General features: G+C 45.5%; 1 protein-coding gene across 2 annotated transcripts in view; it reads right to left on the bottom strand.

The window, feature by feature from the left end:
- Nucleotides 1-26,178, bottom strand: part of DGKD (diacylglycerol kinase delta) — a 109,395-nt gene that overhangs the window by 69,964 nt on the left and 13,253 nt on the right. For both annotated transcript variants that reach the window (XM_070368518.1, XM_070368519.1), the window contains exons 2-3: nt 8,705-8,815; nt 6,804-6,884 (exon numbers count right to left, since the gene is read on the bottom strand). In XM_070368518.1, coding sequence (XP_070224619.1) covers nt 6,804-6,884; nt 8,705-8,815 — 192 coding nt within the window. The remainder of the gene's footprint in view (nt 1-6,803; nt 6,885-8,704; nt 8,816-26,178) is intronic.

The raw sequence follows: 26,178 nt of genomic DNA, 5'->3' as shown, positions 1-26,178 counted from the left end.
TCCAAAACCACAGAGAAGATTTTAATAAATCTCACTCAATAACTCAAGGACTAGCAGAAAAGCAAGTCAGAAGGTTATAAAAGATTTGAGGAAAATGATTAAATTTTTGTCCTAATCAACGTACAAGAACTACTGAGTGTAAATTCTGTTCAAATGCACATGGAACATTTGAGGAAACACATACACAGGTCAGCAGCAGACACAAAAGAATGTGAGTCCATTTACACCAACCATCTGAGACAGTCGACACAAATCCAGCGTATCACATGTAGGACGGCGGTTCCTCTGGAGGGGGCTGGGGGGACAGCTGGGCAAGATCACTTAGGGGAGCTTCCCGGGGCCTAGACATATTCCACCACTGAATCTGGGTAGTGGCTACAGATGAAGCTCTGCCCACTCACTTGTGCACTTTTTAGCTGGGAAGTCATATTTCAATTTTTAAAATTATTTACAATATACAAACTCAGTAAAGCAGAAATGCTGCTTTGACAAACTCCTTTGAAGAATTAGAGTAGTTAAAATATACCTTCAAAACAAATCTGTAAATTTTGTGATAAGGCTGGAAATAATTTCTAAATTATCTCATGTTAGATAATGCAAAGAAAAGAAGTATAAGGGGAAAACGAGAAACATTTTTCCCTGACAACTTCTGCCTATTACTAGTGTATGAAACCTAGTTTTAAAATGGGGGAGGAGGGTAGGAGGGAAGCTAAACCAAGCATAGCCAATGAGGGCAAACTTAGAGAAAGAGAAAGGGGTAACGTTGAACCCCCCCAAATACAGAGCTGACTATCCAAAAGCACACACAGAATCAGCTCATAAAGAAATTCACACACATGGCCAAAGACTGTGAGAGACGTTCGACTTCACTTTGATAATCAAAGAAATAAAACAAATTCCCATTTTTATCAAAGTGGCGTAGATGTTATAAAATTTTAACAAATGGCATTTGTTGAAAGGATAGAAACCACTTCATGAAGTTCAACTCATACAAGTTCTAAAGGCCTTTTGGCCATAATATACCGAAAGCCTTTTAGTTTTCATAGATTAACATTAGCATGTTTAATTATCGAAAACATTTCATGCTACTGCAGAGGCTGGGATATGAAGCTAGCAAATCCCCTTTCTTCATGCTGCCATTATGCTCTCTGGCCTTCTAAGGGGTGATCCCACTTGAAGGTGAGAACGCAGAGGACTCTGTCTACTCCCCATCTTCTGAGATTTCCCGTGGCCACAGCTCCACTTTATCAAGAACCTAAAGGCACATCTGTGTCTCTAGCTGCATCCCAACTTCACTTGTTCTTAAAAAGAAGGCAAGCAGACCCCTTTCCAGCTGCAAAAGTCTCCTTGCTCCCATTTCTTCCACCAAACCTGTATAAAAATCTCTGTTGTTGTTTAATTGCTAAGTCATGTCCCACTCTGTGTGACCCCTTAGACTGCAGCCCGCCAGGCTCGTCGGTCCGTGGCATTTCCCAGGCAAGAGTACAGGAGGGGTTTGCCATTTCCTTCCCCAGGGGATCTTCCCCATCCAGAGATCGACACCACCCCCGGCCCTGTCTCCTGCATTGGCAGGTAGGTTCTTTACCACTGAACCACCAGGAAAGAAAACTCTCTACTCTCCCCCAAATATTTCCTTCCATCTCCCCTGGAAGACTCTTGTCCCTCAGGTCCTTATGTCTTTATGAGACAATTCTTTGGCCATTTTAGGGGAAAATTAAAATGGAGTCTTTGTTAATGTGGAGCAAAATTTACTCATTCTTTGCCAGATATAAAAGGTTCCCATCTGTTGGCTGATTCATGATAACAGCGACTTTCACTGCCGAATTGTTTGTATCAGGCACGCAATTTTAGTTGAAGTTGTGGAATTCGGAAATTACTACTGGAATAGCTGGAAAACCAAATGAGATATTCCAGGAACTGAAGTAGCTTCTGGGCAAATACATTCATTCATTCTGCATTCACTTCCGCAAGCACATGGCACCAGGCACTGGCAAAGTCTGAGGCCAGGCCCTGCCTTCTAGGCCCTGCACGCAGATTCCTACAGGGTGCTGAACGGGAAGGGACAGGTTCAGAGTTCAGGCAGGAAATGCTGCAGAAGTCAGAAGTGGGGGAGTGCCCAGAACCTACCAGCTCTCTATGGAAGCATGCCTTGGGGAACTGGGCACCAGTCAAGTGGCTCCAAACACTCCACCATGTATCCCCAAATTCCAGACGCCCTCACAGGTTACTAGGGGCTGGGGCGGGGGTGGGGGGGGTGTCTCCTTATCTTGGAGTATTTCTGGGGAGCCTCATTATTAAGCTTTAATGTCCTTTCAGCACATGCTCAGATGAAAAGCTAGTTTTTACAGCACTCACAAAATCTAAAGTAAATGTGAAAGAAACAGTGCCTCTGCCCCGAGGGCTGGGAATCATCCACGACTGCCCCACAGAATGAGCTTGACATCTGGGAGTCAACTATTCAGCACCCTGAACACGTGTTCCCATAGAGACAGGGTATAAACCAAGGTTCATTCTCCAACCAGACTGACAAAGTTCCACAGGAATTCACATCGTACCAGAGCACAGTGCCATATTATTTTTATGGAGACATAATTCCTGTACAACTCAGCCTTTTACAGTATACAGCTCAGTGGTTTTCAGCATATTCATAAAGTTGTGCAACCATCACCACTATCTAATTTTAGAACATTCTGACACACACCCCCAACTAAAATCCGGTACCCATTAGCACTCCTCTGTCCAACAGTCCCTGGCCACCACTAATCTACTGTCTCTATAGATTTGACTATTGTGCATTTCATGTATATCGGATCATAAAATATGTGGTCTTTTGTGTCTGGCTTTTATACAGTATATTCTCAAGGCCCATCCAAGCTGTAACATGTATCAGTACCTCATTTACTTTTCAAAAGCCTAAAAGTTCACACTTTTTACCTCAAATAGGATTTTACTTCTAAGAACTTAAGCTATGGAAATAACCAGAAATATACAAAAGGACCTATGTATAAGTGTACATTACAGTGCTATTTAATAGGAAAAAAATACAATATAGGGACTGCTTAAACTTATACATTCAAATAAGATGGAATACTATGCAACATTAATAAGCAAGACTTTGAAGGATATCATAAGAAAAGCTCATTATTAAGTGAAGAAAGTAGGTTAAAAACTAAAACCCAGTTGGTGGGAATGACACCAGTTAATATATATTATTAGGTATCTTTGGGTAATAGGAATATAGATGGTTTAAACTTCCTACTTAAAAATTTTCTTCAATAACTTGACCAAAAAAGCAATTAATCTTTAATAACATTTTTCTACTGGAAGAAAAAACAACTTTCAGAATATTGCAATGTGAACAGAAATACACTCAGAGTTAAATGCAGAGTCCCTAATGTTTTTTAATTATTGATATATATGAAAGTAAGAAGAGTCAATTAATAAGTTATTTTTAAAAGTGAAAAGCAGAAAAGACAATAAATATAAACAAAGAAACTGAATTAGGTAATAAAAAATGAATTGTTGAATAACCTAAGAACCAGTTCTCTCTTTTTGAGAACCAGTTCTCTTAAAAGCAAAAAGAAAAAATGGGACCCAATCAAACCTAAACCTACAAGTTTTTTCACAGCAAAGAAAATCATAAACAAAATGAAAAGACAACCTACAGACTAGAAGAAAATATCTGCAAATGATACAACTGACAGGGGCTTAATCTCCAAAATACACAAACAGCTCATACAACTCAGTGACAAAAAACAAGCAACCCAACTGAAAAATGGTTAGAAGACCTAAATTGACATTTCTCCCAGAAGACATACAGATGTTCAACAGGGACACTAAAAGATGCTCAAAATCACTAATTACTAGAGAAATGCAAATCAAAACTACAATAAGGTACTACCTCACACCGGTCAGAATGCCCAGCATCTAAGGGTCTACAAATGATAAATGCTGGAGAGGCTGTGGAGAAAAGAGAACTGCTGGGAGCAGTGGAAACTGATGCGGCCACTATGGCGAACATTATGAAGGTTCCTTAAAAACTGAAAGTAGTTTCCATACGATCCGGCAATCCCACTACTGGGTATCAATCTGAAAAGACTAAAAAACTGTAATTTGAAAAGAAACATGCACCCCAATGTACGAAGCAGCACTATTTACAATAGCCAAGACAAAGAAGTAAACTAAATGTCCAACAGATGAATGGATAAAGAAATTGAGGTGTTCCATTCCATAACAATGGAGTATTACTTGGCCAAAAAAATTGGAATAATGCCATTTGCAGCAACGTGGATGGACCTAGAGATTATCATGTAAGTGAAGTCAGAAAGAGAAAAACAAGTATAGTGTGATATTGCTTATATGTAGAATCTAAAATACGACATAAATGAACATACCTACTAAACAGAAACAGACTCACATACATGGAGACCAGACTTGTGGTTGCCAAGGGGCGGGCGTGGTGGAAGAGGGATGGATTAGGAGTTGGGATTAGCAGATGCAAACTATTATATATAAAATGAATAAACAGCAAGGTCCTATTATATAGCACAGGAAACTACATTCAATATCCTGTAATAAACCATAATGTAAAAGAATATGAAAAACATATATATCTATGTATAACTGAATCACTCTGCTGTACAGAATAATTATAAATCAACTTTATTCAAATACAATCCTTTTCAAAGTGAATAATGACAAAAAAAACAAAAGCTGAGCAAGTAAAATGAGAAGTGCGAAAGGGAGCAACATAATGTTGTAAAGCAATTATCCTTCAAATAAAAATAAATTGAAAAAAAAAAAGAAATGTGAAAGGGGACTCAACCAGAGACATATGTTTAAAGTGCAAATACATATTACTAAATTAAAAGGTGTGGAGTAAGTGGGAAAGTAAATAACAAAAATGGACTAAAGAAGTTAAAAAGTTCCTATGATCAAAAATAAACCTTTTAGGTTTATTCAGAGTCTTATTATCTCCCTGAAAACTAAGTTCTCTCAAATTTTCAAGAAATTCTAAAACCATAAAAATGTTCCAGAGCACAAAAAATCATGGAAAGTTACTAAATGAATTACTTGCACTCTGAAATCAAAACACAACAAAGGATACCTCCTACCCAAAGAATTAAGCACTCACATGCTTTCATAAAATTCTAAATCCAAAATTAGGTTGTACTATTCAACATTATCAGGAACAATTTACTATTAAGAACTGTACAAAGCGGCTTCCCTGGTGCTCCCAATGCAGGGGCCCGGGTTCAATCCTTGGTCAAGGAATTAGATCCCACATGCCACAGCTAAGACCCAGCACAGCTAAAAAAAAAAAACAAGAAAAACCTCAAAGAAGTGTACAAATACTCAAACCCAAACTGATCATCTATAATAAATTATTGTTTAAAACATTCCAGTGAAATTCAACACCTATTCCTATTAAACACTCTAAAAGCCACAAATCAAAGAATAATTCATTTACATAGTTTAAAACGTCTCTCCCCAGCCAGTAAGTAAACAATAGACCAAATAAAATAAGGACTAAAATAAAAGAGGCCATCAGGCAAGTCTGACTAGTTCAATAAGCCACAAAAGAAAACCAAGAGCAGTTAATTACACCAAAATAAAATAAGTAGAAGTTTAAATGGAGGAAGGAATATCCCATTTGGAGCAATAACTTAATCAATCCATAAACAAATAAATACTTTCAGGTAGCTGAAACCTGAAAGTAGCTGAAACTAACATTAACTCAAAATGTTGGATCTAAACACGAAGAAAATTATCCACCTTGACTGAGTTACAAAAGAATTTTTAAAAATTGGAAAGGAAAAAAAAAAAAGAAAAAATTGGGAAGCATACTGTATTTCTAGATAAAATTACTTAGTAACATGAAGAAAAATATTGTAAAATACTCTATTCCTGTTATTAATATTAGAGTCATACCTTACACAGTAGGTTCTAAAGTCATCCCCTGAAGCCAAAATTGTAAAGTCATACAAGAAATGCTGTATAGACATTAAAAAATATGATGAACATTTAAAGCAATCAACACGGGAAGTGATCACCATAAATTGTCAAGAGAAAAAAAAATCAAACAGCTGTTTCATCAAAAGGATCACTGTCATCTCATGCTATATGCTGCTCAAGAGATAGACATTTAGACGTAAAGATAATCACTCTAACGTGAGCAGCTGGGCTGCTGAGGTCACATGATTTTATGCATTTAGAACTTTTGCACAAAGTACAACATAATTTCTATACATGGGGGTGGTAGAGTTAAGTTTTAAAAAGAAAACAGGTATACTAAAATATTAACATTCTATTTTGAGGTGGCTAAATTACAGTTATTTTCTAATTGCTTCCACATTCTTTTCTGTATTTCCAAATTTTCTACAACGATCATGAAAAACAGTTCTCTGTGTACAACTGTTAAAGAAATATCAACATTCTATTTTGAGGTGGCTAAATTACGGTTATTTTCTAATTGCTTCCACATTCTTTCCTGTGTTCCCAAATTTTCTACAGCAATCCTGAAAAATGAATCTCCGTGTAAAACAGTTACAGAAACGCAAACTGCAACGTGTTTAAACAATTCGTTGGGACCCTCTCGTTCTTTTGTGCTTACATGTGCCAAATTCTCGGTTTTTCTCCAGCCTCTGTACAATTTTGAACCTTGAACTCAAAATTTATCAGGAACTGCTCCAAGCAGAGGGCAAAGGATGAAAAGTCTGAACTGCTCACACACACCCGTTCAAATTAAACAGGAAAACCACACGTGGCAGAGGAATCGAGAGGGGTGTCGTCCACAGACTCACCGTGAAGCTGTTGTTGACGTTCTTAGTGCTGGATTCAGCCACGCTGGCGTCGGTCAGGTCCACCTCATCAAATATGATCGACTGGAAAAACACAGGGGCCACAGTCAGAGGGGGCGAAGGCACGCCCGGCCCCGGACTGCCCACCGCTCTCCCTCGACCCCAGCCAAGCGTGTGAGAGCTACATGGACCCCGAGTGACCTCACCCGACCCACTGCTAACAGCGTGCAGGGCTCACGGGGAAGCTCAAGACCTTTTCTAAGTCCAGGGAGCTCCCTAGTGACCTGCGCCAGTTAAGTCAGAAACACGTCCTCCCACGAGTCCACCCCACACCAGGGTCCAGGGTGGAGGTCCTCTGTCCCTTCGGCTTTACTTTCTCCACCATGGCGCTTGGGGAGAAAGGTATTGGCTAAAATGAACGATTCTAGGGGAGGACAGACTGACCCAAACAGAAGGGACCCAGCCATGAAAGAAAACAAAGGCGCACGGCAGAGACAATCTGGTCCCGGAGAGAAAGAAGGGTCTAGAAGCAGGCCTGGGACACCCCCTCCCCACTCACCTCTCCCCGCCAAGTCCCCCTGTCACAGCCCCCCAGCTCCCGTTAACCTTACTGTCCCCTCTGGAGGAAACACTAGCAACTCAGAAAAGACTCAGCCTTTTAAGTAACTCCCCCCCGCCCCTTAAACTAAAATAACTATACGAGTCTTTTTTTTTAATGAAGGATGTGGTCAGAATCCTTTCTAAACAAGTTACTCGGTACAGTTTCAAATTTTAATTTACTAACTCACTAGGGATACATCTCAAAATACTAACTACTCAGATTCCAGTTTTTTTATTAATACTAAAATATTAGCATCTGAACACAAAGACTGGTGTTCAGAACACCAAAAACTAGGTTTGTAGACACACTAGTATCTGAAGTGTGCCACACCACAGTCGCCTAAGCCAGGCAGTGATTCAGGGGCTCTCAACAGCTCCTCTTCTGTCACTGGCGTCTGCCTGGTGATTCCAGCTATAAATCTTACAAAGATGACACATGGGAGGAAGGACCATGGCTAGAAAGCCCAGAGACAGCTTCTGTTCACACACCAAAAAGCCCAACACACTTTAAGCATATTTTTAGTTAGCTTCACAAGTATATATACTTGTCTCCAAAGTCATCAAGTTGCACACATTAAGTTTCTATACAGTGTTTATAAAAGTGTTTTGAAAAAAGAGAAAAAAGGTCTTCCCTGGTGGTACAGTGGGTAAGAAGTTACCTGCCAATATGGGGGACATGGGTTCCACCCCTGGTCTGGGAAGGTTGCACATGCCACGGAGCGACTAAGCCCACGGACCACAAATACCGAGCCCATATGCCACGACTAATGAAGCCGAGGGCCTAGAGCCTGTGCTCTGCAACGAGAGAAGCCCCACAACGAGAAGCCAAAGAAGCGCAATGAAGAGAAGCCCCCACTCACTGCCATCAGGAAAAGGCCCGCAAAGCAACAAAGACCCAGTGCGGCCAAATACAAAAAACAATAATAATCAATTTTTTAATGATAAAAAATATAGAAAACTTAGAGGAAAAAAATAGATATTTAGGCCAAAATAAGAGGGTTTTTAAGCCAGTGATCCTCAATCTTTCCAAAAGAACAATGGCTACTTGTAACATGGTTGCTTCTGTGACCTTTCCCTCCCCGTACCTCCCCACTGGTGACATATGACATTAAAGAAAAAGAAAATGAATTAGAAAAATCAATGTTCACAAGACATAAGACCCAGCACCCCAGAGGCTTACAAAACGCGCTCAGAATATCAGATCTAGAATCAAAGGTCTTTCCCCAGGGAGGACCCGGAGCCCAGCTTTCCCTGCAGCTTCTCGGGAGGTCTCCTCTTGCCAAGTGTCCTCCACTGAGTCTCACCTTGGCAGTCTTTGCATAGTACAGCGTCCGCCCTCGAAGCTTGAAGTATCTTCGTTTTGATCGTTGGAATGAATTGTTCTGTTTGGTCAGCATCCCCTCTTTGATGACGGTCTGGAAGCACAGAAAGGGATTCATGAGTGTGTATTTTCACGGCACCGCACACTTATCCACTGACAGCCCAGAGCATCTGTGTGTCTCTAATGGGCCGACGGCCTAACAGAAGAACTATTTCTCATCCTCTGCGCAAACCCCGACCTATGGACAGGCTGAGTGGGCAGTGGGGACAGGATGACCCGATCCTCCAGGGGGCGATGGCCTGCCTGAGCGGCGGGGAGGCGGGGCCAGAGGCCCAGGTGTGCCCAGCACGTGCCCCGGGTGGGGGTCGGCGGAAGGGGGCGAGGGCACGCAGGACGACCATCAGGAGCCAGGCCCCTGTTCTCCAGCCTCAGCACTGGGTAGTTCTCGGCTGTTCTTGGCCCGGCCTCCGTGCTCTCTGGCCTCCTGCCATTTCTCAGGAGCCGGCTGCCAAAACTGTCGACGTAGGTTGCTACGGGGTTCGGCGCGGCCCAGGCCTGCCCCTCCTCGGCCCTCAGCCCTGATCATGGGCCGGGCGTGTGTGTCTACCCACGCTGCAACACAGAGAGGTGCCACCAGCAATATCACTGAGACTCCTCCACCCCCAAATCTGACCAGCCTGCCACCAAAGCACTAGTGCAGAGAGAAGCATGGGGTGAAGGGCAGTCCGCTCGGCTCGGCGCACACACCCAGAACGGGGCAGGGCCTCCCCGGAGCTGCATCCTGGACGCTGAGCCCAGAGCCGCACCACTTACAAGCCAAGCGCTCAGGGTCCTGCCTGGTCACCAGACGTGCTGGACCACTCGGAGCTGCCAACAGTCAAAACTAAGCAGCAAGGCACCCTGACACCGAAGCCAGGCTCCCAACGAGTGCTCTGCCCAGCATCTCCCTGTGCAACAGAGGCAGAACGCGCAGAAACGCTGCTCAAGGACAAGGACATTGGTCCAGAGAAGCTTCTCGTCGCATCACCTAACCCCATGCAGCTCTGCACTTTAGGTCACTTTTAAGTGGCTATACGAAGCACCTGGGCTCCTGTGGCCACTGAAGACGATGGAAGGCGAAACGAGACACAGAAACCCTACGTCACCCAAACACGTCAGAGGCGAGACCTGGTCACTGCTGTTTGTATGTCCCTCCGTCAGCCAGCTCCTAAAGGGGGAGGCAATGGAACCTGGGAGGCACTGCTGCTCCCCACTGGTGAATGCTGGAGACAGCGCCCCCACCCCGGGCACACGCACACACATACACACACCCCCTCACACCCCACCAGCGCCTGGCCGTGCACAGGTCCACCCGAGCGCCCCGCGCTCCCATGTCTAGCTGCTCCTCTCGATTCCCACCGCAGGACGTCCTCTCGGAGTCCCGGGGCAGGGGGGCTACACAGCTGGCTCGCGACCCCATGCTGGGTCCCTCAGGGCTGGCCCAGCAGTACAAACAGCAACCTCTCCAACGCCCCAGAGGATCAACTCTGGGGGAAAGCTAGTGAGGAACCGCTGCACTTATCCGGGGTGGGATCCCTCACTGTTGTCTCTGAGGAGGTCACCCACCGCTCTTCCAGGTTACTGAGGAGGAGAGACGAACACAGCATGACCCGACAATGCGGGAGAGACACGTGCTGGCCCATGGCGTAGAGAAAGCCTCCTGACCGAGGAGCTTCGGGCAGAAACCGGCCTGCGCTACGGGAGGACTGCCAGGTTGCATCCGAGGATTCTTTTCAGACCCAAGAGCACGCGTGGATGCTACTTCAACATGCTCTTCAAAGGCAGGCCGCTGCTTCCACGCCGCGCAGTGCAGACCCACGATGCCTGCACCACCCGCCCCACCAGGCAAGCCTCTGCTTGGGACCCCACAGCTCCTGCTCACGGACCCAGGCACCTCTCCTTGCCCCCAAACATCTTCCTTCCTTACCTCTGCAGGGGAAGCAATCGCCTCCATCGCTTTCCCAAATGCAAAAAGAAAAAGGAAAAAAATTCTAAAAGACAACAAAATCACAGGCCGAGACCCAGAAAAGTTAAAAGAAGTTCTTTTTAAAGGATAAATGCCGGAGTATTCTTCTTGCATCTCCCGCTACACATGCCACACATAAAAGAAAAGCAAAATTAAAACAAATACACTCCAACACACACACACACACACACACGCACATCTTTCAGAGAGCGGATGAGAGCTGCGATCTCGGGCTACCCAAGGAGAGCTGTCGTTCTATTTATAGAACAAGAGTGCTCAGAAAAAGACTCTGGTGGGTTTCAGCGGAAGGGCTGGGGAAAAGATAAAGACCAGTATTTCTTTGAAGCTTTCTCAGAAACTGCATTTCTTCTCACATTTGGTGCTCGTGAGGACTATAGATATGCTGCAGGATATTTTTAACACTCAGTCAAAAGCAATGAACTAAATAAAAGTGGTCAAGAAAAGCACACCCCTGACTAATCAGCTGTGCTTTGCATTTGGCAGCCGGTAAGTGGCACCCACAGGAAACGGCTCAGCTCACACGGCTCTGCACGCCCACCAGAGCAGAGGACCAGGAGTCCAAACCCAGACCCGAGAGGCCAGGCTCTAAGCATCACTTTGTCAAGTTCTCTGCACAAGCGACAGGGCCAGTTCTGTTCTTCAAGCTGTCCAGGGCATCTCCCTCACTCTCAGGGAAAGGAAGGACTGAGCTGCAGAACACACGGGTGCTGAGGATCTGAGCAGCCAGCAGAAAGGGAGCACTGGGCCCGGCTCCAAAGGGAGGACGCCAGTCCTGGCTAGGCTCTGGGGGTGGGGGTGTGGGGGGTGGAGAACCCGGCAGGGTATTCAGCCTGTGCCAAAGCGTGGCCCTGGGTGCCACAGCCACCCGCTGACCCCTAGAGAGGTGCACAACCCACAGGCGAAGACAGCCCAGGCACCTGCCACAGGGAAGGCTCCAATCTGCAGTCATCCTGCTCAGGAGCCAGGAGCGGATAAGGCAGCTCTGGGAATGCCCTCCAAATGTACCAACCGGCAGGCGGAGATGGCGAGGGCAGGCCTACCTACGGGACTTGGTGTCCCCAATCCCAGGGAGTCGACCCCTCTGCAAAGGCAGTGGAACGCCTTCCCTCACCTCCCCTACACCCTCCCCAGACAAGCAGTGGCCACCGCTCCGCAGGCTCCAGGGACAGCTCAGACCCAGGGAGGACAGAGCACAGAGGGCACCAGGGAGGGAGCACTTGCCGCCAGGGAGGGTGGCCCAGAGCCGGTCTGAGCAGGCGGGGCAGAGGGGTCCACAGCCCGTGGAGGGCTGCAGACAGAGCCCGCGAGGGCTGGTAGCTGACCGGAGCCCCACCATCTCCCTGAGGGCACACCTGTCGGTCACAGGGGCCCCGGATCAGGGAGGTGGTTTCTCAGGCTGCAGAGTTTAGACGGACGGTCTTGGCCACCATGTGGAGGGCAGGAGTTGAGACTGAAACCAGGAGGCAGGCAGAATTTTCCCTCCAGACACTCTTACAGGATGGCAGCCTGTAAGTGAGGTGCATCTGGGAGGAAGGAGTCATGGTCACAGGCATGAGCGTGTTCAGAGGACGCACCACAGATGGGACGATGGGGGCGACCCCAGGGGTCTCCTGGAGGAGGACGTGCCTCGTCTTGGACACAGCGACTCTGAGGCCCGGGGAGGCTGGGGGAGCCGCGCTGAGGGCCGGCGGCGAACCGTGCGACGGGGGCATGTGAGAAGGTTCAGCGGAGATGCCTCTACGGTGTCCCTTTCGGGAACAGAGGGGAAGGAGAAAAGGCCCAGGGCACTGAGAGGCCCAGGACACCGACGTCAGGTGCAGGGAGGAGCTGGGGGTCCAAAAAGGAGGACAAGGAGGAAGTGGCACGAAGCCGAGGAGAGAAGGCACCCAGGGGGCCTCAGGGATGCCGGCTGAGGGGGGTGCAGGGGCCAGGAGGGGCTCGAGGCGGCAGCCACCAGGAGTCACCGAGGACCCACCGGGGCAGGCGCGGGACCCGACCGGGGGGACGCCAGGCCAAAGCACAGTGAAGGCCACCGGAAGGGAGGAAGCAAAGATGGCAGGCTGGTTTTTTGTTTTTTAATTTCCATATTTCTTAACTTTTTACGAGCATGGAATCATACTGTACATACCGTGCTTGAGCTTCCTATTCTTTCTGTAATCATGTGTTATCAACAGCGTTCCGTATTAGTAAATGCGTCTCTGTCTGCTACAGAGTTTTTCACAGTAGTGATGAGCGTAAATCATTCAACACACTCCCACTGCTCGAATGTTTAGAACGCTTCCTGCTCAGCACTGACAATAAGGCTTCAAAGACTTCTGCCGCAACTGGAGTATCTGCACATGTCCTGAGCTACTCCTTAGAACCAAGAACCAGAAAGAGAACTTGGGGGTCAAAGCTCAGACGCTACAGGGTTGAAGGCATGACAGGTGACCACAGGCGGCGGGGGGCGGGGGGGACACTAGTTAGTGGACCAGCACAGGTCATCATCTAAGGGGAAGGATGCCAGGGGCTCACACCTCACACACCACATGGAAATCAGCACAGAGTCAGTGCAGAAGGTGAAACTTGAAAAGCTTCAGTAGACAACACAGGACCATTTCTCTAGGACCTTAGGACTGGAAAAAATTTCTCAAATAGGATTTTAAATACTAAACATAAACCATAAGGTCTCTAAAATCAACTTCATTCCCACCGAGAACTTCTTGGTCATGAGACACCTTACAAAGAAATGGAAGAGAGAAACCACATCAGGGAGAAGATACATAAAGTACACAGCCAGAGAGGACGTCCAGAATATTCTAAGCAGCCCTGCAAAAGGACAGCAAAGAGAGGCTACTAAACGGAAAAGCAGCAGAAAGCGTGAACCGTGGTGATGGTAAGTCGAATGATGACTAAATAAGATGCTGAACTGCAGGAGGTTGGACAGAAGAGACCCCAGGAGGGGGCACTGAGTGCCCTACCGTGGGGGGCGGGGTCACGCACACGTGTCACCACTTCCATCACAGCCTACATTTATGTGGTGTGCAAAGAGAAAGGGACAGACCAGGCTAACGAAAGGATGGAAGTGAGATCGCAAGCAGAGCTTTGCTGATGCTGTCAATGTGTTTTCAGTGTGTTCGCAGTTTCCTGACCACCCTGCCTGAGGCAGAGGGCTGCAAGCAGGCAAGCAAACAAAGGGTGAAGAGGATAAAATAAAAGAAGATAGGGCTGAAACACTAGCCACATGTTCACTTCAGCCTCTATCTGTCCTTCAACCTTCTTCATCCTTCCAAAAAAAATAATTACACAAACCTATGTTAGGCAACACCATCCAAAATTCAAAGTCCAAAAAAAAAAAAAAGTGGGGATACTAGCATAAAAAGTTAATATGCAGAAGAACTATTAAAATGTTTCTGGGGACTTCTCTGGTGGCGCAGTGGACAGGAAACCTTCTGCCAGTGCAGGAGACATGGGTTCAACCTCTGGTCAGGAAGACTCCACGTGCCGCAGAGCGATGAAGCCACAACTCCCGAGCCCACGTGCCGCAGCCACTGACGCCCGCACGCCTAGCGTCTGTGCTCCACGACAAGAGAAGCCACCGCGAGGACGAGGAGCCCTCCTCACCGCAACTAGAGAAAGACCCAGCGCAGCCAAAACAGTTTTTTAAATTTGAAACGGCTTCCTTAGGACTTCCTTGGTGGTCCAGGGGCTAAGGACTCCGAGTTCCCAATGCAGGGGCCCTGGTTCAATCCCTGGTCAGGGAACTAGATACCACACGCTGCAACTAAGACCTACTGCAGTAAAATAAATAAATATTTTTAAAATAAATAAATAAGTGGCTTCCTTAAAAAAAAAAAAAAAAAAGTTTTGGGACTTCCCTGTCGGTCCAGCGGTCAGGACTCTGCGTGCGTTCTCACTGCCGGGGCAACTGAGATTTCACAAGCCACACGGTCCAGCCAAAAACATAAATAAAAATAAAATAAAATGTTTCCATGAAGAAGCTAGTAAAATGTGTTACTTTAAATTTGCACATCACTTGAAATTTTCATGAGCATCTTTATATCTATTTGCCTTCTTAATAGAACAAACACTTAAGGTCTATGAGACAGACACTAATATTCTGAGTGACAAATAAGACTCCAGGTCACTAAGGGACTGAGTAATCTGTCCAAGGTTCAACAGCCAACGACAGACCATAAAAGAAATGTCAGGCCTCCTCACTCTAATCTCAAACCTTCTTCTAGGGTTTCAGTTCAGTTCAGTTCCATAATAAACAGGAAACAATCAGAAAATAATCTGTTCACAAAGCACAGGCATGAACAACATATCCAAACATATCCAATCACCTTTAAAACAACAGGTTATTTTAAATGCTTACTGAGTGAGTGCCCACCGAATCAACTACATACATGTAACACAAGCCATTTTTACCTTTTAATCCTCACACCAACTTTGGAGGCATGTAGTAATGTTCCCATATATTTTATAGACTACGAAACTGAGCGTCAGAGAAATTAAGCAACTCACTCAAGGCCACAAAATTAAGCAACTCACTCAAGGCCACGTGGCCGGTAAACAGAAGACCTGAAATTCAAACCCAGAGCCTAGGCAGCCTGGCCAAAAACATGTGTTGGCAAGTCTAGGACCCTCCATCACGAGGCTGTCTCCCACACCAGATCAGGACAGTCCCAAGGCTACGGCTGCTGCACTGCTCTTATTCACCTTCGTCACCCGGTTCCCCGCACTGAGGATCCTGAGGACACTTTCTGCAACACATCATAAAGGGCTAATATCCCGAATCTATAAAAAGGCCTTTAAAACTGAGAAAAAACTAACAACCTGATTGGAAAATAGGCAAAAAAATATGAACAGACACTTCACAAAAAAATAAAAATAAATTGAATAGCCCTCAGACACAAGAAAAGATGTTCACCCTAGCTCATAACAAGAGAAAAACAAAATGCAACTAAAATACTATTCTCACCATCAGACTGACAGAAAGAAAACTGAAAAAAGGCAGCACACTCTATGGGTGAGACTGTGAAGGAAAACAGGCTGGTTCAACTCCAGGATGAGGTGAGCCCTGAGGAGGGGAAGCCAGCACAACCCCGCAGATCAGCCGTGCACCTGCCCTCGGTCCAGCAAGCCCACTCCAAGGAACCCACCCTCACAGACACTCTGGAAAAACCATAGCATGAGGTCTGGACAAGGATTTGTGCTGTGAACTAGCACAGCAAAAGACCGAAAATAATCCAAGTGGTGGAATAAACTCTGACACATTCAGGAAACAGAGTACTGCCCCACTGGAAGAGGGATGAGGTGGTCCTTCAACAACTATGGAATGACCTCCAGCCTCCAGTCAGTGGAGGAAGGCTCAGAACAAGCATGGAGTGTGCTGCCTATGTGTCAAAGGATGTGTGAGTGCGCGCATGCAAGCAGAAATTAAACTGAAAAGCAAACATGCGCACATATTATTTTTAAATTTCCAACCGGGAACAATGGAAGAATAAACCAAAACCATAAAATAATACAAATGGCTACGTAAGGGCGAAGAGGACAGGGTAGACCAGACGGCGGGGGAAGCCAGGCCTCCCGGAAGGCACGCCATCTAAAAGGACTCGCCCAGAAGGGCAGCGTCTGCGGGGCAGCAGCCCCTCGGGGAGCCCACGTCCGCGGCCTCCCTGACGGTCCCACGCCATCTGCACGGCCACCTCCTAAGGGAGGCCGTGCGGACGTCCCCGCTCCGCAGAAACGGGCAAGAAGGAGGGACAGCACCGGCATCCGTGCCATTGCCCACTCCCCCCAGGACCCGAGTCCTCATCACCGTCTCCCTCAACCTTCACCACCCTGTGAAGGGCCACTACCCCCTTTCACTGAGGAAGAAACTGAGGCCCCGAGAGGGCCTGTATCCATACAGGAGGGACAGAGGCAGAGTTCAAACCCAGGTCCGCCTGATTTCAGGTGAAAAGAACCCACCCTTCCAGGGTGGACACATGGGCAGACACGCACAGCTCAAGGCACAACCTCCTCCACGACCCACAAGGTTGGCCTCCGAACACACGTGGGGGCTCAGTATGGCGCCAAAGACTCAGCCCGCCTCTGGGAGCCGAGAGAGGAGACTCCCGCTCCCCAGGGACCTGTGGAGTGAAACGCACTTCTCCTTCCAACAAATATTTATTGAACACTTAGTGAAAGCACTGCTAGGAATACGATGATGAAAAAGACAGGACCCTTGATCTTTAAGCAAGCGACATGCTGGTAGAGAGATACTCCTACAATATAAAAGGTACCCTAAGAATTTGCGTTAAATACTCAGGAAAAAAGAAGGGCTCGGGGGTGGGACTAGATGACACAAGAAAGAGACAACACTGACAAAAGTTTGGACTGGTGATGACTTAAACTCTTCTCCCTACTCTTGTGTACGTTTGGAAATTTCCATTATGGGGGTACAGACAGGGTGCTCTGGAAGCTCAGATGTGAAGGAAGCACAATGGAGGCTGGAGCTCAAGGCCCGAGGCCGCTACTGCCTGGGTCAGAAGCAGCCACGGCCCTCGTCCCAGTCTCCTGATGGGCCAGATCCCCGACGAGAAGATGCTGCTCAGAGCAGAAGACATCTGAGCAAACAGCTCAGACACTGCCAAGTGCTATAGAGACGTCAGAACAGCACCCTAACCATCATTACTCAGCTTCCTCGTTCCTAGGCACGTGCTCAACCCCCTGCCCCCTGGCCCGTTTTCAGACCTCAGATGGAAATAAAGTCCAGCATTAAACAGTCCAGCGCGAGGCTGATGGGCCGACTGAAAGTTCCTTTTACTTTATTTGAGGGCACTCGGAGTCCAGCCACTACTGACACCTGCCAGTAACATCCTGAGACATATCCTTCCAGCGTGCTTTCAGTGTATAAATAAAACAGAAAAGTGGGGTTATATGCTATACAAATTACTTACTAATAATCTACTTTTCCAAAAATACATTGTGACCTGATCTGCTGTTATTTTCCATTTTGTTTCTCTACAACCTACTTCGACTTCATTTACTCAGATGCTTAAGGATGCTGACATGATTGTGAACATATCTAAGAAACTGACAGTGTTTCATACATCATCTCAACGTCAAGCTAAACTGTACCTTATTTATCCCGAGACCTTGAGTTCTCTGCTTACGTTAAGCTTTTTATTTTCAACAGAGGAGTTAAAAGTTTAAATCAAACATAACTACAATGTTCCATATAACATACACACTGGGATTCTGTGAAACTTAAATCCTGTGTTTCAAAAATCATGCCCTTTTGCATATCTGGCTCCTTACATTTAATCCGTTTTAGCCCAACATTTCGAGCTGTGTCTCAGGACAGGCCAGAGAAGCAACTGCGGGCAGACTCGTCTCCACCTCCCGCTCCCAGCACACAGCAGCCACCACGGGGAGACAGACGCTCTCGGCGGGAGGAACCTTCGACCGAAGGGGAGAGTGCTATGCTTTTCTGTTTTCTTTAGCACAAAATAATAATGATCACTCAAGAAAACGCAGCAAAGAAATAAAAATAATCCAGACTGCACCAGCCAGCGTGACCCCGGACGTGGGTTTGGAAGCTCTCAACTTTGCACACAGCTGAATGTCTATACATACAGGCTCTCTGCTCTCCCAGCGTCACCAAGTACCGTCCAAAGGACCACTCTCCGCCAGCTCCCGAAGGGGTGAGGAGGCCGAAAGGGGGTCCTCGCTCTCCCACCTCCCAGTGCTGTGGGCGCCTCAGCCCCGTCGTGGCAACCTCCCTGCAGTCGTGAAGGCGAGGTGAAACCACCTGGGCACCGGGCAGGGCGGACCAGCGCCAAACAGGTGTCAGCCAATGTCATTAACTCCCTGAGTTAAACCGAAAATGCTTCCGGGCCTGCAACGTTTTGTATTTAATGGTGCGATAAATGTGTTGTCCATGAAGTTTTTTTCACGTTGAAGATTAGTCCCCCGAGGCAGGGTCCCACCAGTGGAATTACCAGGGCAAGAGTATGCAGTTCCTTGGGGTTTCTCACACATGTCACCGAATCGCTTATACCCAAGTGTGCGCCAGAGGGCAAAGCAGCTACAGGTTTCTATAAACCGCAAGATCCCGGCTCATACACAATACTGGTTAAATACAAAAAGACACAGAACATATGACTAGCACACTGTTAAAAAAAAAACACTTAGGCAATTATATTTATAGACTCACACCTCAGTCTTGACAAATGTCGGACTTCATACAGTACATGAAAACTCTGAGCCACCAGAGAGAGAAGCGAGATAAAGAGCTATTTCCCAGACTTCCTTCTCACTCAGCTTCAAACACAGAAGCTATAAAACAGGATTGGATTTAATTAGGCATTTATTTCAAAGTTTTCCAAACCATAGAAGGAACTGAATTCACTCTCAACTGTGAAATGCAGAGGAGTTTCACGGCAGTAAAAATTCTGAGACGTAGATACTCCCCGTGTAAATGTATTATACTCACCCGTAACAATAATTCTATTAAGAATCACTTTGGGACTTCCCTGGTGGTCCAGTGGTTAAGAATCCGCCTTCCAATGCAGGGGAGCCCACACACTAGGTAACCACTGAGCCCACAGTAACTACTGAGCCCATGCGTTCCAGAGCCCGTGTTCTGCAACAGGAAAAGCCCATGTGCCGCAACAAAGACGAAGCGCAGCCAAAATTTTAAAAATTAAAGATAAATTTAAAATTTCTTAAAAAAGAAAACAATTACTACTGAAACCAGTCCAAAATGGCCAAGATAACCAACCAGTCTGCAAAAGTGCACTAGCTGGTTTTAAGTATTACAAGGTATAGAGCTTGAGAAGCAGAATCCAGGTGAAAAAAAAGAAGCCCTCTTCAACCAGTGGTGCTAGGATAATTGGATACTCACAGGCAAAAGAATGAAGGTGGACCCTACCCCACACCTCATGCAAAAATTAACTCAAAATGGATCAAAGACTAAACGTAAGAGCTAAAACTAGAAAACTTACAGAAGAAAACTTGAACATAAATCTTCTTGACCTTGGATTTGGCAATGGTTTCTTAAATATGATACCAGAAGCACCAGTAAAATAAGAAAAAATAAACTAGACTTCATCAAAATTAAACTTTTATGCATAAAAGGACACCATCAAGAATGAAAAGACAAAATTCTAAATAAAATAGTAGCAACTGAATCCAACAACACATAAAAAGGATCCTACATCATGATCAAGTTGGATTCATCTCAGGTTCACAAGGATGTTTCAATATACACATGTCAATCAATGTGACTGTACCAACACCAACAAAGGGAAGATAAAAACCACATGATTGTCTCAATAGGCAGAAAAGCATTTGATAAATTTCAACATCCAATATGTTTAAACAAAAAAACTCTCACGAAAATAGATACAGAGGGAATATAACTCAACATTAAAAAAGCCATTTACAGTAAACCCACTGCCAACATAATACTCAATGGTGAAAAACTTGAAGTCTTCCCACTAAAATCTGGAATAAGACAAGGATGCACACTCTTACCACTTACACTGAACACAGCTGTGGAAGTCCTAACCACAGCAATCAGAGAAGAAAAAAAAATAAAAAGTGTCTACATTGGAAGGGGAAGAGGTGAAACTGTCATCACTCACAGATGACATGATAATACATACAGAAAATCCAAAAGAGTTCACACAAAACCTATTAGAACTGATACATGAATTTAGCCAGGCAGCAGGATACATGATTAATACACAGAAATCTATTGCATTTCTTTACACTAACAATGAAATATCAGAAAGGACTCCACGTTTTCACTGCCAAGAGCCCAGGTTCAATCTCTGGTCAGGGAACTAAGATCCCACAAGTGATGTAGTGTGGTCAAGGAAAAAAAAAAAAAACATTGTTATATTAAAGAAACGCAAACAAAGCTAAAATGAAGTACCATCTCATCCCAATCAGAATGGCCATCATCAAAAAGTCAATAATGCTGGAGAGGGTGTGAAGAAAAGGGAATCCTCCTACACTGTTGGTGGGAATGCAAATTGGTACAGCCACTGTGGAGCACAGTATGGAAGTGCTCCTTCCACAGTGCTCCTCTTTCCTTTTAGGGAAAAGATTGAAAAGTTACCCTGTGATCCAGCAATCCCACTCCTGCATATAACCAGAGGAAACAACAGTTCAGAAAGATGCATGCGCCCCAGTGTTCACAGCAGCATGTTTACAACAGCCAGGACATGGAAGCAGCCAAGTGTCCATCAACAGAGGAATGGACACACACAGAGACACACACACAATGGAGTATTACTCAGCCATAAAAAGGAATGAAATAACATCATTTGCAGCAACAGGGGTGGATCTAGAGATTATCATACTAAGTGAAGTAAATCAGAAAGAAAGATCAATATCACTTGTATGTGGAATCTAAAAAAATGATACAAATGAACTTATTTACAAAACAGAAACAGACTCTCAGACACAGAAAATAGACTTATGGTCACCAAAGGGGAAGAGGAGAAGGGTAAATTTGGATCTTGGGATTAACAGATACACACTACTATATATAAAATAAACAAGGACCTACTGCATAGCACAAGGAACTATATTTAATAGCTTGTAATAACCTATAATGGAAAAGAATCTGAAAAAGTGTGTGTGTGTATACACATATATATAACTCCAGTATTCTTGGGTTTCCCTGGTGGCTTAGACAGTAAAGAATCCGTCTGCAATGTGGGAGAGTTGGGTTCGATCCCTGGGTGGGAAGATCCCTGGAGGAGGGCATGGCAACCCATCCAATACTCCTGCCTGGAGAATGCCCATGGACAGAGGCGCCTAATGGGCTACAGTCCATGGGGTCGCAAAGAGTTGGACATGACTAAGCAGCTAAGCACAGCATAAATATACAACACACACACACACACATATATATGTATGAATGACTGCTATATACCAGAAACTAACACCACATTATAAATCAACTATGCTGCTGCTGCTAAGTTGCTTCAGTCGTGTTCAACTCTGCGTGACTTCAACAAAAATTTAAAAAATAAAAAGAGTGAAGACAATCCACAGCAAGGGAGAAAATATGTGCAAATCATGTAACTGATAAGAATCTATTATCCAAAATATATAAAGAATTCTTACAACTCAACAACAAAAAGACAACCCAATTTTTAAATGGGCAAAGGACTGGAATAGACATTTCTCCAAATAAGATATGCAAACAGCAAACAGGCACATAAAAAGATGCTTAGCATCATCAATAACTAAGGAACTGCAAGTCAAAACCGAGAGACACCACTCCACACCCGTCAGGATGGCCGTATCAAAAACAAATTTTTTAAGAAAGAAAGAGGAAGGAAGGGCAGAAAATAACAAGTATAGACAAGCGTGGAGAAACTGGAACTCTCAAACACTGCTGTTAGAAATGTAAAATGCTGCAGCCATGGTGAAAAAGTTTGGAGGTTCCTAAGCGAGATAAACACAGAACTAGCCAGCAATTCCACTCCCTAGGTCTACACCCAAAAGAACTGCAGACATTCAAAAGAATCATTCAGAGCAGCTCTCCTCGCAATAGCCAACAACTCAAACAGACATCAATAGACAAACAGATAAAACAAATGGGATATCGTTTCATAACAACGAATATTACTCGGACATAAAGAGGAATGAAGTACTCACACGAGCTAAAACATGGGGGAGCCTTGAAACATGCTGAGGGAAAGGTGCCAGACACAAAAGGCCACACACATATGCTATGATTCTGTTATAAGAGACATCCAGAACAGGCACACCTACAGAGATGGGGAGCTGGTTGGCGGGTGCCAGAGGCTGAGGAGGAAGGGGAGTGACTTCTTAATGGGGACGGGGTTTCAAAGTGGGGGATAAGAAAGTCTTAGAACTGAACTTAACGCCAATGAATTATACATTCCAAACAATAAATTTTTTTAAAAAGAAGGAAAGATAAAGAGAGGGACCCTTTCCCATCTTGCCCCCAGGACAAACAAAAGCACTGTCCATCCTGGAGGCTGAGGTGCACCTCGCCATGGTGGAGCCAGGGAGCCAGGCTCAGGAAAACCGCCACAGCCAAGGGCCCTTCACCTTCAGACACGGAAGAGCAGAGCCAGCCTGATGAGGGTGACGGCAGGCGAGCCAAAACGTCCCCGCTCAGACCGAGGGGGTGGGGGGATGTCACGGACCCGGGGCCAGTCTCAATGGGACTCACGTTTCTCTCAGGGCCAAGCACTCGGCTAACAGCAGTTCCAACCTGAAGACCGGCAAACAACAGTCAAGATCATTATGTCAAAACCAAAACAAAAACGATCATCACATCAAAACCAAAACAAAAACCAAAACCAAAAAAATGGAGGTGGGAGTTTGAAGATATACCATACAGCACATACATAAATCTGAAATTAATTATCACAGAAAACAGAGGACCATTTTAGAAAATACATGCTTCCTGTAAAAAGATTACAGGAAGACAAGGCCTCTACTGAAAATTTTAAAAAAATTTTAAAGAACAGGGAGCACCAAGAAGAACAGGATGAAATGAAAAGATAACCAGCTAAGATACAGGCCATGACCAGGACAGGGAGCAAACACAATCACACCATAGCGGAATTAAAATTCACACAGAAGGGGCTACAGGGGAAATGCATGCTGCAGAAGGCACCCTGTGTCCTGAGGGGGCACAGGGCAGAACTGAGACTGAGATGCCCACAGAAGGCTGTGGGCTCAGTGGAGAGGAGAAATCCTCATGGGCAGAGTGGTGAAGGGACAGATTCTCTTAGCTACAGAGAGTAAGAACACCCAGAAGGAACACCAAGTAAATGGAGATGCAATCATCAGAGGTAGAGAAGACAAAGCTTCCCCTCTCATTTATTAATACTGCCCAAAACAGAAAGCAAAGAGCTGCCAGTCTGACACGCTGAAGTCACCGGGGAATGCCTGTCCTAGACACAGGCGGAAGCACAGCATCACACAGGCCGTCCCCTCTGCCTGCAACCCCACCTCTGGAGGGGCTCCAGCCTGATGATCCAAAGACAGGTCCTGACACAGCAAGCAAGCGCTCAGACACCAAAGGGCCAGCTGGAAGGAGCTCTCCTGGGGAAATGGGGACTTATACAACTGATTATAAATAAAAAGTCATGAATCCACAGTGGCAACTCCCCCTCTTCCAGCAGAGAGAGAGAGAAAGGGGAAAAAACTCATTTGCCTCCACTAGGGATGACTATCCTACCAAATCCTTACTTTGAAAATTAGTCATTACACAGAGAGAATCCAGCAATTACCCTGCTTTGGCAGGCAGAACTGCAGTTCCCCCCCAGCCAAAGCGGGAAGAATTTACAGAATAACCAACAGATAACTGTGGAAGGAACCACAGAAAGCTGAAGGATGGTGGCAGGTCCATTTTTCAAACTCTCTTAATAAAATTGATCCAGGCAAGTTATTATGCATAAATGCTGAAAATCATTTGGCAAAAAGGTTTTGGATAAATGGATTATTTGCAGTGTCCAGGAATCACCTCACAAGTACCTCCTAACCACAAAGAAGGAAATTCGCATTGCCAGTAGACACATCCAGCATCTCCACAGAAACCAGAGACACAGCAGAGATCACCCGCCAGCCAGGACGCGGAGCATCCCACACCTAGGTTATCTGTCCAAAATGCCAACCCGAATAGGACTGAGTCTTCAAACTGAGTCTTACAGCAAATACAGAGCATAAAAGAACGACGCAAAAAAAACCCATGAGGAAACAATCATACAAACCCAGAAACAGACTTTACAAGACAACTGCCTTGTCTCTTCCAAAAGCCAGTGTTGTGGAGGGGAGGGGCGCGGAGGGGCTGCTGAAGGCAGCTGTTCTAGATTAAGAGAATAAAGAGATACAGCTACCAAATGCAGTGCATGAATTTTGATTGGCACCTGGTTCCCAAAAGGGAGGCTATAAAAGACATTTTTGGCTCAACTGGGGAAATCTAAAAAAGATATAGATATTAGAAGACTACAATTAATATTTTAGGTGAAATAACGGTATATAGGAAAATGTCCTTATTTTTAGGAGTCCTTATTAGTAAGAGATTAGGTGTAATAATCAATGACAGACTTTATTTTTGGGGGCTCCAAAATCACTGCAGATGGTGACTGCAGCCATAAAATTAAAAGATGTTTGCTCCTTGGAAGAAAACTTACGACCAATCTAGCTGCTAAGTCACTTCAGTCGTGTCTGACTCTGTGCGACCCCACAGACCACAGCCCACCAGGCTCCTCTGTCTCTGGGATTCTCCAGGCAAGAACACTGGAGTGGGTTGCCATTTCCTTCTCCAATGCATGAAAGTGAAAAGTGAAAGTGAAGTCGCTCAGTCGTGCCCGACTCCTAGCGACCCCATGGACTGCAGCCTACCAGGCTCCTTCGTCCATGGGATTTTCCAGGCAAGAGTACTGGAGTGGGTTGCCATTGCCTTCCCTGGTGACCAATCTAGACAGCATATTAAAAAGCAGAGACATTACTTTGCCAACAAACGCCCGCCTACTCAAAGCTATGGTTTTTCCAGTAGTCAGGTATGGATGTGAGAGTTAGACTGTGAAGAAAGCTGAGCACCGAAGAATTGATGCTTTTAAACTGTGGTGTTGGAGAAGACTCTTGAAGAGTCCCTTGGACTGTAAGGAGATCCAACCATTCCATCCTAAAAGAGATCAGTCCTGAATATTCATTGGAAGGACTGATGCTGAAGCTGAAACTCCAATACTTTGGCCACCTGATGTGAAGAGCTGACTCATCTGAAAAGACCCTGATGCTGGGAAAGATGGAAGGTGGGAGAAGAAGGGGACGACAGAGGATGAGATGGTTGGATGGCGTCCCCTGATGCTGGGAAAGATGGAAGGTGGGAGAAGAAGGGGACGACAGAGGATGAGATGGTTGGATGGCGTTCCCTGATGCTGGGAAAGATGGAAGGTGGGAGAAGAAGGGGACGACAGAGGATGAGATGGTTGGATGGCATCACTGACTCAATGGACATGTGTTTGAGTAAACTCCGGGAGATGTGATGGACAGGGAGGCCTCGCATGCTGCAGTCCATGGGGTCGCAAAGAGTCGGACACAACTGAGCAACTGAACTGACTGAACTGAACTGAGGTGTAATAATGGACCACATAGGAAATGAAATGTCATTTTTAGAAGATACACACGGAGCTATTTAGGGATACACTGCCAGGATGCCTACAAATGGTTTAGTAAATCATTTATTTATATTTAATACATACAGATAAAAGCATATTTGGCAGTGTTACCAATTACTGAATCTTGATACTAAGTATATTAAGTATATGCTGTATTGCTATTCTTTTTAATTTTTCCCAATCAAAAAATTAAAGAGCTTTCTTTACAAAGAAAGGTATTCTTCACAGAATATAGGGTACAACCATTACACAGGATAAGAGAAAAGAGATTTTAATAGC

Source organism: Bos mutus, chromosome 3, assembly GCF_027580195.1.
Source record: "Bos mutus isolate GX-2022 chromosome 3, NWIPB_WYAK_1.1, whole genome shotgun sequence".
NCBI classification, from domain to species: domain Eukaryota; kingdom Metazoa; phylum Chordata; class Mammalia; order Artiodactyla; family Bovidae; genus Bos; species Bos mutus.
This window is presented reverse-complemented; position numbering and strand designations above follow the sequence as displayed.